The 13,658-nt window shown below is 50.9% G+C and overlaps 1 protein-coding gene across 2 annotated transcripts in view; it reads left to right on the top strand.

Annotated features, from left to right (window-relative positions):
- LOC104392730 (tropomyosin beta chain-like) overlaps window positions 1-13,658 on the top strand; it is a 27,356-nt gene that overhangs the window by 10,832 nt on the left and 2,866 nt on the right. Inside the window, exons 3-8 of one of the 2 annotated variants that reach the window (XM_010002164.1) lie at window positions 5,909-6,042; window positions 11,132-11,249; window positions 11,386-11,456; window positions 12,227-12,302; window positions 12,433-12,495; window positions 13,179-13,248. In XM_010002164.1, coding sequence (XP_010000466.1) covers window positions 5,909-6,042; window positions 11,132-11,249; window positions 11,386-11,456; window positions 12,227-12,302; window positions 12,433-12,495; window positions 13,179-13,248 — 532 coding nt within the window. Of the gene's footprint in view, window positions 1-5,908; window positions 6,043-11,131; window positions 11,250-11,385; window positions 11,457-11,704; window positions 11,781-12,226; window positions 12,303-12,432; window positions 12,496-13,178; window positions 13,249-13,658 lie in introns of both variants that reach the window. The other variant, XM_010002163.1, reaches the window with a different exon arrangement.

Genomic DNA, 13,658 nt, shown 5'->3' with positions numbered 1-13,658 from the left:
AGCGTCACCCTGGTGAGGACCAGCCCCAGCTCCCCATTGGGTGGTCTGGCTGGGGATGAGCTCTTGGTGAGCCCAGAAAGAGGGTGTTCTTAAGGTGGAGGCAGCTGTTGTGCCAGCCATGGGTCCAGCCATCCACCCAGCACACCGCCAGGCTGCCCTGCTTGGAGTGGTACTGGCTATGACTGTCCCCACCCTGCTGGCTTGCCATGAGGAAACATGGGTCCTCAGCAGGGCTATGCAGGGTGACAGCCCCTTGGTGCTCCCATGGCCTTCCTGCTTGGCCAATGTCCTCTGGGTCATTCCCAGTGCTGGAGCATGAGGCTGGCTGGGGCCAGGCATTGAAGCCATTCAGGCCTGCTCCAGCCTGTGAATAAGCAGGAGACCGATGTACACTTCACTGGGTAAAAAACTGTCTGGATGGCCGGGCCCAAAGAGTTGTAGTGAATAGGGGACAAATCCAGCTGGTGGCCGATCATGAGTGGTATTTCCCAGGGCTCAGTGTTGGGGCTAGTTCTCTTTAATATTTATATCAATGATCTGGATGAGGGGATTTGCGGTGGAGCATGGGACCAGGACGCCATGATGGTCACCAGTATCAGCCTTTATTAATAGGTTACATCGCATTCTTATACCTTTTTCTCCTGTCCACGTGCTTTATGCTTCCTTCCCATTGGTTAACAGCTTCTGTTCATGCATTCTATCTTACTTTGTGATAGGTTACAAGTTTCTTACATTTTCTTACAAGAATGTCAACACACATCCGTATCTCTCTCATACCTTCTTTTCCCACAAACATGTTTTTCTCTAACTGTCAAGGGCACAGCTGTAGTTTGTCGAGATCAAGGCCGCCTGGGGCCCATAGCTGATGCCCACAATTCCCCCTTTTTGTTTTTCAACAAAAGGGCTGCGTTTACCATCCTCTGCAGGGCCCTTTGCAGAGTAGACAGCAAACACAGCACTACCAAGAAAATGACAGTGATGACACATAATCTTGACAATCCTGTTTGCAACAAGCTTTTAACCCATCCTGATATGTTTCAACCTTCCAACCATTTGTTCAGTCCAAAAAATTCATTATCTTCTGCGATCCTTTTGGTGGTGTCACTCAGTTCCTGGATGCCCTTGTGGATTGGCTTTAAGTTGTCTTTCAAGTCCACATTCCGTCAAAGCTTCACATCCGCGTCCATAAGCTAACAATAGGAAATCAATAGCAGTGCAATTCTATAAAACAACATGGCAAACACTATCCATATTAGTTACTAAGACACTCAATAATTCAGAAATCTCATTAGCTCCTTTTACCACACAACACACTAACTTATTCTATCAAAGCATTTGCGTTTGCATCTACATTTGCGTTTGCTTTTCTGGCCACAAGCTGAAGCAAAAATGAACTAAGAGCAAAGCACTCCCTAGCATTCTACAAATCTACTGTGTTAATACTATTCAACATTATCTGTTACAATTCTCTTTTTTGCTTATAGTGGTGGATATAATTTAATATCATTTTCGTGCTGATGAAAAGGATACTCAATCTGGGCTACTGAAGTACAAAATTTTGTTTGATTTATGGCATGTAATAATGATACTCGTATATCTTTACTGTTCCATGGCATCAGGTGAGGTGCCATTAATTCTGTCGTCCTGATGGTTAGTGTCCAGGACAGGGCGTACACACTGAGCAGGTACCCAGCGAATCCCAGTATCTGTGAAAACACAAGCATAACCTCACCCCCAAGTAACAAGGTCCCAGGGGCCTTCCCAAACTTGAGTCTGAAGGTTAGGAACCCAAACAGGGGCACGCGATCGCACTAGGTCCCTGTCAGAATGCAAAGAAGAAAAATGAGTTATAAGAATAGGTACTGTGCTAGGAGGAGGAATACTTAGATGATTCATTATATATACTGCTTTCCACACTCGGGCTTGTGGAGTTTCACCCATCATTCCCCCTTTTTGTTTTTCAAGCAATGCCTTGAGGGACTGATGTGCACACTCAACAATAGCTTGACCTGTGGGAGAATGAGGAATGCCTGTAATATGCTGGACACCCCATAACTGCAAAAACTGTTGGGTCCGGTTAGCAGTGTAGCTGGGGCCATTGTCTGTTTTTATGGTGGCCGGGATGCCTAGGGCGGCAAAAGTGCCGTGCCAATGTGCTACAACATCCCTGGCTCTTTCTCCAGTATGGGCAGAAGCACAACAAGCTTTAGAAAATGTATCTACAGAGACATGGATATACTTTAAAGGACCAAACTCAGCAAGGTGGGTCATGTCTGATTGCCAGATTTGCAACGCTTGTAAACCATGGGGATTAATACCTTTGGTTGGGAGTGTAATATGTTGCGGGCAGTCTGAACAGGAGGCCACAATATCTCATGCCGCTGTGGAAGAAATATTAAACTGATGCTGAAGGGCGCGCACACCTTGGTGAAAAAAGCTGTACGACTGTATCTTGTTGTAAAATAGATGAATGCAGGCGGGCTTGCAGCTGCAGGGTATTTAAGGGAGGATCTCCCATCAACTCCGCTGGCCCAGCCCCAAAGCAAGGATAGTCTTGAGGACGGTTCAAATTGGCCAGAGCTGTTTCATTCACTAGTGGGCGCCATTGCGCTTCAAATAAAAGTAACTGCGTTGGTGAGAAGCAAATCTGTGCTATGTTACGACAGTCGAAGGGGGTTAGGTCATTAGAAAAAATCACTGGTAACAGTGACTGAGCATACGGTGAGGTAAATCCATGTTGCATAATCGTAGTTCTTAAATCACGTAGAACAGTCTAATGAAATGGATCCCACTCATTTGATTCTGTCTCATTACCATGAATAACAGGGCCAGCTAAAATATCACCGGCCAGTTCCACTTCTCCTGCCTCCTTAGCCTGCTCATACACTTTCTTCCAAAATTTGCCTGGGTCTGCGCCTTGAATTGCTACATAAACCATCTGTATAGTCAGTAAATTCTGAAGGGGAGGGGCAGAGGGCAAACACGTCACTCCGTCATTCGCTCCGGGGCTGGAATCACAGACTGTGCAGTTAGCGAGTTCTGCAGGGGGTGGGCAGGGGGCCGATACTTCACAGGCTGTATAATCAGCGAGTTCTGAAGGGGAAGGGCGGAGGGCAAACACTTCACTCCCCCATTCTCTCCGGGGGAGGATAGATCTATTAAACACGAACTCACAGATTCCCTTACTGCTGCTTCCTTAAATACATCGTCTGTCTCGGGGGTAACGGGGGCAACGAGTCAGGAGGTGGAAGTGGCACGTCCATGCATGCAGGGGCCGTGGGAGCCAGTTTAGAGTTCACTTGCACCGGGGCTAGAGGTACTGGGGTTGGAGGTGCCGGCACCGCGGTTGCAGCTTCCCGATCTGCCTTGAGCTGTTTTAATGACTCCAGCACAAGCTGCCAAGTTGTTAACGACTTTGTGGCCATTTCATTCCCTTTTATAGCTGCATCCCAAAGCGCATGCCCCGCCTCTTCCCATGTCTCTATGAAAAAGGCTGTTTGCGCATCAGCCTGCACGCCATTCTTCTGGCACCAGACAAGCAAAGTATGTAGTGCATGGTCATCACATTTTATGCCTCTCTTTTCCAATATTCTTAGCAGAATGGCTAATATAGACCTCTCTTCTGCTGACACCTTTGCCCCCATATTTATATTCCCAGCTGCTCACCTTTGTCTCCCAAAGGTGTGTATTCCTTCTGTGTTCAGCCTAGGCTCTCGATCCGCCTTCTTTTTTTTTTTTTTTTCTTAGCTGGGCTCCGCTGCCAACTGCTCTTAAGTCCGCAGTTACTGATCTCATCGGGACTAGGCTCTCAGTCCGCCTTTATTTTTTTACTTGGCTGGGCTGCTCTCAGGTCCATAGTCACCAATTCTTATCACGTTGGGGTCACCACTTGCGGCAGAGCAAGGGACCGGGACGCCATGATGGTCACAAGTATCAGCCTTTATTAATAGGTTACATCGCATTCTTATACCTTTTTCTCCTGTCCATGCACCTTACGCTTCCTTCCCATTGGTTAACATTTTCTCTAACTGTCAAGGGCACAGCTGTAGTTTGTCGAGATCAAGGCCGCCTGTGGCCCATAGCTGATGCCCACAGGGATTGAGTGCAGCTTCAGCCAATTTGCAGGTGATACTAAGTTGGGTGGATGTGTTGATCTGCCTGAAGGTAGGGAGGCTCTACAAGGGGACCTGGACAGGCTAGATTGATGGGCCAAGGCCAATTGTATGAGGTTTAACAAGGCCAAGTGCTGGGTCCTGCACTTGGGTCACTACAACCCCAGGCAATGCTACAGGCTTGGGGCAGAGAAAAGCTGGAAAGCTGCCCAGAGGAAAAGGACCTGGGAGTGTTGATTGACAGCTGGCTGAATATGAGCCAGCAGTGTGCCCAGGTGGCCAAGAAGGCCAACAGCATCCTGACTTGTATCAGGAATAGTGTGGCCAGCAGGACTAGACAAGTGATTTTCCCCCTGTACTTGGCACTGGTGAGGCCGCACCTTGAGTATTGTGTTTAGTTTTGGGCCCTTCCCTACAAGAAAGTCATTGAGGTGCTGGAACATGTCCAGAGAAGGGCAACAAAGCTGGTGAAGGGTCTGGAGCGCAAGCCCTATGAGGAGTGTCTGAAGGAACTGGGGTTTAGTTTAGAGAAAAGGAGGCTGAGGGGAGACCTCTACAACTACCTTAAAAAAGGTTGTAGCAAAGTGGGGATTGGTCTCTTTTCCCAAATAACAAGCGATAGGACAAGAGGTAATTGGCTCAAGTTGCATCAGAGGAGGTTTAGATATTAGATAAAAAATTTATTCGCTGAAAGGATAATAAAACACTGGAATAGGCTGCCCAGGGAGGTGGTTGAATCACCATCCCTGGAGGTGTTCAAAATATGTGTAGATGTGGTGCTTAGGAACATGGTTTAAGGATTGAACTTGGTAGAGTTAGGTTATGATTGGACTCGATGATCTTAAAGGTCTTTTCCAACTAGAATGATTCTGTGATTCTGTAATTCTGTGATTCTGAGACATTCATTATCTTCCAGGTTGGTGCATGCCTCCCTTCATCTTGGTGCATGGGGCTGCTCTCTGCTGAGAGGTCCCATTGCTACTCATTTCTCTGCATTTGGGTTTTTAATTCCCTGCAGCAGGTGGGGAGTGGAGGCAGGAACTGCTGAGGCAGTGTTTCCCGGTGGTGGCAATGGAGCAGGCAGGATGCCTTTACCAAATGGAAAGAGCGTGGGGCCAGGTGCTGGCGGGAGCCGGGGCCACTGCTCCTCGCTGGCCTTGGCTCCTGGCTCCACCTGCACACAGGGAGGCTGGGAAAGCTGGGAACCCTGGTCCCGTGGACCTTGGCAGCTGTGGCTTGCTCCAGCCTGCTGAGGGCAACTTACTCCATTGCCCCCAGCACTGCGCTGTACATCAGCTGGGGGAAGGAGTTGGAAGGGAGGGTGCATTTGGCTTTGGGCTGCCCCATTGCACAGGGCTGGAGGGTCTTCACAGAAGAGGCTCTTGTCTTGCTCTGCTGCCTCTGTAAGGGAGCGAAGACACGCAGGGCATTCCTCCCCCTTTACTCACTTCTCCACAAACCCCAAATACCATCCCCGTGATGGTGTAGCCACTCTGGCCACCCTACCCTGGCGAACATGCCTTGTCCCCCTCCGAGGCAGGAGCCAGAGGTGCGAGGATGTGGTGGAGGGGCTGCATGTGCTGGGCTGGGGTTGTGTGGCTGGAAGGAGCCAGCATCAAACAGGGTACTAGGGATGGAGAGAGCTCCATTGTCCCTATAGAAAGGTGATGGGATGCATGCCTTGGCGAAGGGGTGTTCTGGATAGTGAGTGCAAAAGTAATTGTCGAAAATCCCTTTCTAAAAATATATATATTTATATGTCACATAGTGTGACTGAAAGGTTTCTCTTCCCCCAGGCTGAGGCTGAAGTGGCTTTTCTGAACCGCCGTATCCAGCTGGTGGAAGAGGAGCTGGACCGAGCCCAGGAGCGCCTGGCCACTGCCCTGCAGAAGCTGGAGGAGGCTGAGAAGGCGGCTGATGAGAGTGAGAGGTGTGACAGAGAGGGACAACAAGGGTGGTGTCAGGTCACCCTTGATTGCAGGCAGCCCCCTTGGTTTCGCAGTGGGGTTTGGGGATCCCCCTGAAGTGATCTCATGGGTTTTGCCTTGGTTTTTCCGCAGACCCCAAAGGGTTAAAGAGCAAAGTCACGATGCAGAGAAGTCCCCCAGATATGGGCCTTCTTGGTACGCTTTGAAATTTTCAGGGCACCCATAAAATCCTGAAAAAATTGATCTGGTGCTTATACAAATATCAGTCTGTAACCAAAGCCAGAGGGTGCTTGGAGCCTCTTTTCTACCCCAGAGTAGTCTTTGCTGAAGAGCTGAGCAATGGCCCAGAACTGCAGTTGACCTTTGAGAACAAACCAGCCTTTTTAAAAAAAAGTCCTGCAGAGTGTGTTTTCTTATCCTCGTGCCAAGCAGGTTTACTGGACAGGAGCCGTGCAAGCAAGGACACTCAGGTTGTATGGGAATGCCCAGACACGTCATAGTATTCCTGACAGTTATGTGAGCTGTTCCCTCCATTGGCAAAAATCAGTTTGAGCAACAGCATCTGAGAGAGAGAGAAGAGTCTGCAGGAGTCCCTGCCACGGGGGTTTGTGGGGGTTTGGTGACCCCCTGCTTGTGAACATCACCCCTGAATGGGAAAAGTTTTTTTCATGGGATATTTTCTAGCATTTCCTAAAATTTGCTGTCCTGTCAGGCTGCTTTTGTGGAGGTTGCAGCCAATTTGTCCTGGGCTGCACACATTCCCTCCCCCTAGACGATGGGTTCAGGACTTGCCTGGTTGAGAGGCACCATGGCGAACAGCTTTGGTACAGGTACGTCCACATCGGGGTAGAATATCGGCAAAAAAGGGGGCTTTTACTGAGCTTTCTGGAGCCGGGAACAAGCCCGGACAGCGACGGGGGAAGGGCAGCTTGTCAGAGGGCTGCTGAGGAGGTGTGGGCGGAGCTCACCTCCCCACTCTCACAAAAGCGGCTCCGGGGAGCGCCAGGACATCCAGTGATATGGCAAGGAGCAATCTGAAGACCATGAAGAAGGATTACAGAGTCCTGGGAGCGGCAGTGAAGGACTTAGGAGCACAGATAGTCTTTTCATCGATCCAGTCAAAGAGAATGGGCTTGAAAGGGCAAATCATATTGGGAAAATCAATATGTGGTTACGGGAGTGGTGCCATAGCCAGGGCTTTGGCTTCCTAGACCATGGGACTCACTTTGAGAAACCTGGTCTCCTAGGGGCTAATGGGGTTCATCTTTCAGGGAAGGGGGGAGTATCTTTGGCAATAGGCTTGTCAATCTGGTAAGGAGGGCTTTAAACTAGAGTTGCTGGGGGAAGGGATCCTCAATCCATCCCACTGCCACCCCTTTGAAGCCAATTAGAGTAAGAGATGCCCTGGGCCTGAAGAAGGATCACAGGCCAGCAGGAGAATACCTGAAATGAAGGATAATGAAATCCCAGGCAGTGAGGCAGCTTCAATGGGGGCCCAACTTAAATACCTCTATACAAATGCATGCAGCATTGGAAATAAGCAGGAGGAGCTCCAAATGTGTGCAAGCCTGCAGGGCTAGGATGTTATTGGCATCACTGAACTATGGTGGGATGACTCCTATAACTGGAGCATGAGAATGGATGGGTATAAGCTCCTTAGGAGGAACAGGCAGAGGAGGGGGTGTCGCTCTTTACATCAACAACCAGCTGGAGACCATGGAGCTCCATCTGGGGACGGATAAGGAGCTGATGGAGAGCTTATGGATCTGGGTTAAAGGGAAGACAGGGGCTGGTGATATTACGGTGGGAGTCTGCTATAGGCCGCCTGGCCAGGGTGACCAAGCGGGTGAGGCCCTCTACAGGCTGATAGGTGCAGCTTCCCGTTCATAGGCCCTGGTCTTCATGGGGGATTTAAACCACCCTGACATCTGCTGGAGGGACAACACAGCAAGGCACTAGCAATCCAGGAAGTTCCTGGAATGCATTGATGACAACTTCCTTTTCCAAGTGGTAGAGAAACCAACAAGAAAAGGTGCTATGCTGGACCTTGTTCTCACCAACAAGGATGGCCTAGTGAACAATGTGAAGCTTAAGGGCAACCTTGACTGCAGTGACCATGAAATGGCAGGATTCAGGATCCATAGGGCAACAAGGAGAGTCTGCAGCAAGCTTGCTACCCTGGACTTCAGGAGAGTAGACTTTGGCCTTTTCAGGGATCTACTTGGTAGGATACCGTGGAATAAAATCCTGGACGGGAGAGGAGCCCAAGAAAGCTGGTCAATATTCAAATATTACCTCCTCCAAGCCCAGGAACAATGCATCCCAACAAAGAGGAAGGCAGGCAAGAATGCCAGGAGACATGCATGGATGAACAAAGACCTCCTGGACTCTCTTAGATGAAAAACGAAAGTCTTCAGAGGGTGGAAGCAGCGAGAGGTAGTCTGGGGGAAATACAAAGAAATTGTCCAAGAAGCTAGGGATCAGGTTAGGAAAACTAAAGCCCCCAGTAGCATTAAATCTGGCTAGGGACAGCAAGGGTACTAAGAAGGATTTCTACAGATACATCAGTCATAAGAGGCAGAACAGGCAAAATGTGGGCTCTCTCCAGAAGGAAACAGGAGACCTGGTTGCCCAGGATATGGAGAAAGCTGAATGATTTTTTTTTCCTCAGTCTTCACCGGTAAGGGCTCTGGCCACACTGTCCAAGTCACAGAATGCAAAGGTGGAGACTGGGAAAAGGAAGATCCACCCACTGTAGGAGAAGAGCAGGTTTGTGACCATCTAAAGAACCTGACAGTGCACAAGTCCATGGGACCTGACAAGATCCATCTGTGGTTCCTGAGGGAACTGGCAGATGAATTTGCAATGCTGCTCTCCATCGTATTTGAGAAGTCATGGCAGTCTGGTAAAGTTCCCATTGACTGGAAAAGAGGAAACATAACCCCCATTTTCAAAAAGGGAAGGGAAGGAAAGAAGACCCAGGGAACTACAGGCCAGTCAGTCTCACTTCTGTACCCAACAAGATCATGGAGCAGATCCTCCTGAAGGCTCTGCTAAGGCACATGGAAAATGTGGAAGTGGTTGGTAGCAACCAACATGGCTTCACCAAAGGCAAATCACGCCCTGACAAATTTGGTGGCCTTTTATGATGGGGTCACAGTGTCAGTAGACAAGAGAAGAGTCATCAACATCATCTGCCTGGACTTGTGCAAAGCATTTGACACTGTTCTGCATGACATCCTGGTCTCAAAATTGGAAGGATATGGATTTGATGGATGGACCACTTGGTGGATAAGGAATTAGTTGGATGGTCACACTCAGAGAGTAGTGATCAATGGCTCCATGTCCAAATGGAGAACAGTGATGAGTGGGATTCCTCAAAGGTCAGTACTGGGCCCAGTGCTGTTTAACATCTGTTGGGGACATGGGCAGTGGAACTGAGTGCACCCTCAGCAAGTTTGCCAATTACACCAAGCCTTGTGGTGTGTTCGACATGCTGGAAGGAAGGGATGCCATCTAGAGGGACCTTGACAGGCTTGACAGGTGGACCCATGCCAGCCTCATGAAGTTCAACAAGGCTAAGTGCAAGATCCTGCACCCCAGTTGGAGCAATCCCAAGTACAAATATAGGATGGGTAGAGAATGGATTTGGAACAGCCCTGAGAAGGACTTGAGGGTGTTGGTTGATGAGACGCTCAACATGAGCCCGTGTGGGATGATTACTGGAAGTGTGCCCTGGTTTGAGCCAGGACAGAACCAATTTTTCTTTCTAGTAATTTTACTTTTCAGTAAAGTTTCTTCTAAGTAGCTGCACTTGCTGGAATTAACAGCATATTTTCAGTCAGTGTCTGCTTCTAGGGCTGATAATGCTCAGTGTTTTAGTTATGGCTAGATAATGATGTGCAGAACCAAGGTCATTGCTTGGATCTGAAAATACATCTTATGCTATTTGTTTAATTGCCAGCCCAGCATTAACCCACGGCAAGGTGATATAGAAATCAAATCTATATTCACCTTTTCAGGAAAGGTACAAAATTAACAGAACCTTTAAAGTGGAACGCAGCTAACGTGCAAAGTGTCTGTACCATGGTAATCCCCCAGGCAACCCTAGTTAGCAACATCAGGGAAGCTTGGTGTGCTGACTCTAAGGACACCAGCATGGAGGGTGGCGTGGAGTGAAGACACCATGGCCAGGCTGTGGAGGACCTGGGGGTGTTGGTCAATGAAAAGCTCAAAATGAGCCAGCAATGTGCGCTTGCAGCTCAGAAAGCCAACCGTATCCTGGGCTGCATCAAAAGAAGCATGGCAAGCACATCAAGGGAGGTGATTCTCCCCCTCTACTCCACTCTCGTGAGACCCCATCTGGAGTACTGTGTCTGGTTCTGGAGCCCTCAACACAGGAAGGACATAGAGCTCTTGGAGTGAGTACAGAGGAGGGCCACAAAGATGATCTGAGGGCTGGAGAGTTGGGGCTGTTCAGCTTGTAGAAGAGAAGGCTCCGAGGAGACCTCATAGCAGCCTTCCAATACCTGAAGGGGGCCTACAGGAAAGCTGGGGAGGGACTTTTTACCAGGGTTTGTAGTGATAGGATGAGAGGTAATGGTTTTAAGCTGGAAGAGGGGAGATTTAGCTTAGACATTAAGAAGAAATTCTTTACTGTTAGGGTGGTGAAACACTGGAACAGGTTGCCAAGGACGGTTGTGGATGCCCCCTCCCTGGAAGTGTTTGAGGCCAGGTTGGATGAGGCTTTGAGCAACCTGATCTAGTGGGAGGTATCCCTGCCCATGCAGGGGGTTGGAACTAAGTGATCTTTAAGGTCTCTTCCAACCCTAGCCATTCTATGATTTTATGATCTTGCTCTGGGACATGGCCCTGTGGTGGCCTTAGGGTCAGCTCTGTTGCATTAATTGTGTGCAGGAACATCCTTGGGATACTGCTGGTGTGACCCTACTGCATGAGGTGGCCTGTGAGTGCTGGTGTCCCAAATCTCTGGAGCTGGAGGAGAGCAGGTCGGGTACAGTGGGTGGCCAGGAGGTGCAGGTGCCACCTTGATCCACAGCAGTAACATCATCTGATTTGGGCTTTCCTCAGAGGCATGAAGGTCATTGAAAACAGGGCCATGAAGGACGAGGAGAAGATGGAGCTCCAGGAAGTGCAGCTGAAGGAGGCAAAACACATAGCAGAGGAGGCTGACCGCAAATATGAGGAGGTGAGTGCCCACACCTGTGTGTCCCCTTCTCCCAGTGTTCACTCCCTGGTGGCACCCAGGGCTGCCTCCTCACAGCCCCGTGCTCTGTGCCAGGGCAAGCATGGGGCTGATGTGTGCCCCTTGCTGCTGTCAACAGGTTGCCCGCAAACTGGTTGTCCTTGAGGGAGAGCTGGAGCGCTCGGAGGAGAGGGCAGAGGTGGCGGAGAGGTGAGTGGGGCTCCTAGTGGGCAGCGTGCAGAGGTTCCACGCAGTCCTTGCCCTGAGTCCCTGGCAGCTGGGGGCAGCTGTGTGTCCACATGGGGATGGGGATGTCCCTCCCTGGGAGCAGCAGGGTCTGTTGTCAGGGTGGTCCCTGGGCTTGCAGGCTGGGGGCAGGGAGATGTTGACCTGCTGGCAGCACATCCTTGACCCTGTTTTCTGCTGTCTCCCCCCGGGGTGCCCCGCTTCCACCCTAGCCGTGTGAGACAATTGGAAGAAGAGCTACGGACCATGGACCAGATTCTTAAATCCCTCATTGCCTCAGAGGAAGAGGTACTGGGGCAGGGGCACAGGGCAACGTGCAGCAGCCCCCCTCTCTGTTGCTGTCTCTTGGACCGTGTGAGCCACCTCTCTCCTCTCTGCACTGCTGCCTTTGCCACCGACCTTCTCTCACCTTCCTCTCTGGTGGGCCCAGGCTGGGCACGCTTCCCCATCCCTCTGTGCCTGCTCTCCTTCTCAGTGGGGCTGGTGAGAGCCCAGCTGGCAGTGATGTACGGGACATTCATGCAAGGAGGCACAGGGAGTGGATGAACAGATGCGTCCTGGCAGCTTCCACTCACAGCAGCTCTGCTCTTTCCCCTCCTGTGCTGCTTGAGTTTTCTCCTCTCTCAACTTGGTCTCTTTTTTTCCTCCTTCTTCATGCCCACTCTTTCTGCTCCTCCCTATCACCTGCCCCCCAGCCCTGCTCCCCTGCCTGGTGGCCCTTTCTTGGAATGTAGTAAATGTGTTGACCTAGAGGAGGAGCTGAAAATTGTCACCAACAACTTGAAGTCCCTGGAGGCCCAGGCTGAAAAGGTAGGACCCAGCAGGGCTGCTGGGACTGGACAGAGTGCACGGGGTCTAGGGATGCTGGATCCCCCACCAGGGTGAAGGATGGCCAGAGGTGTCCTGTGGGGCTCATGGGTGCCTGTCTCTGTCTGTTCAGTATTCCACCAAGGAGGACAAGTATGAGGAGGAAATCAAGCTTCTGGGAGAAAAATTGAAGGAGGTAAGGGGTATGGGGCTGGGACCCCTAAGAGAGGGGCTGGCAGAAGTTTGCCATCCCATGTGGGTTTTGACCTTGTTATGCCCTTCCCCAAATTGCAGCCCTGCAGCATGGCAGGTGGCTGGATCTTGGATGCCCCCATGGGGTCCCACTACCCCAGAGAGGATCACTGTCCCATCTGGAGGGCTGGTGTTTGCATCCCCAGGGAGCACAGCCCTGCTGGAGTGCATCCTGTAGTTCCATGCTGTGCTCTGCTTCTGCTCACCTTCACCTCTGCCCTATGTAGTGTCCTGCTCCCAGGACATGCGCTGGCAGGAGCTCATGTCCCACACACACCATGTCTAATTTGGGGTGATCTGTCTAGAGTTGGTTGCCCACACAACCTGTGAAGCATGCAGGCTTCCATGATGCCTCTGCTTTTGGTGGTCAGGACAGGTTGGGATCAATGGGAAGCCCAACTTGGAGGCACTTTGCCCAGCTGTCTCCTTTTAGGACAAGCTCTCACCCCTGCTGCTGGTTTAGGGCGTGGAGGTCCACGGGGCCCTTGTCCCTTGCTTTTCCCAGGGGAGGGCTCTTGTGTGGGGGGATATAGGGGATGGAGACGGGGCAGATTTGCAGTGCAGTGCAGCCTGCACTGTCCCCATTGTGCCCTGCACCTCACCCTCTTCCCCCCTGCACTCCTGCAGGCTGAGACCCGGGCAGAGTTTGCGGAGCAGTCTGTGGCGAAGCTGGAGAAAACCATTGATGATCTAGAAGGTAAAATGTCCTCACCAGCCCCGTGTCCCTCTTTCCTGGGGAGCACTGGCCAGGGTGTGCCCTTGGTGGGGCTGGACAGGGCTTGTCTGAGGTGAGGGGGTGGGCAGGGGTCCTGGGAGGGGGGAGGTTGGATGTTGTGGTGTCCAGCGTGGGGATGCAGAGCTGCTGGCATCCGTGGCTCTGCCCTTCAGCACCCTGCTCACAGCCACTCTCTCTCTCCACTGCCCACCCACCAACTTTATTCCACCACCTCCTCCCCCACCTGTAGATTAAGTATATGTGCAGAAAAAGTACAAAGCCATCAGCGAGGAACTGGGCAATGCATTTAATGATATCACCTCTCTCTGAGCCCCCCACCAAGCACTAGCACCACACCACCCTGCCTGCCTCACCCCTCCCTAGCTCAGCTG

This window comes from Chaetura pelagica, unplaced genomic scaffold (genome assembly GCF_000747805.2).
Source record: "Chaetura pelagica isolate M959 unplaced genomic scaffold, ChaPel_1.0 scaffold667, whole genome shotgun sequence".
Lineage (NCBI taxonomy): Eukaryota > Metazoa > Chordata > Aves > Apodiformes > Apodidae > Chaetura > Chaetura pelagica.
This window is presented reverse-complemented; position numbering and strand designations above follow the sequence as displayed.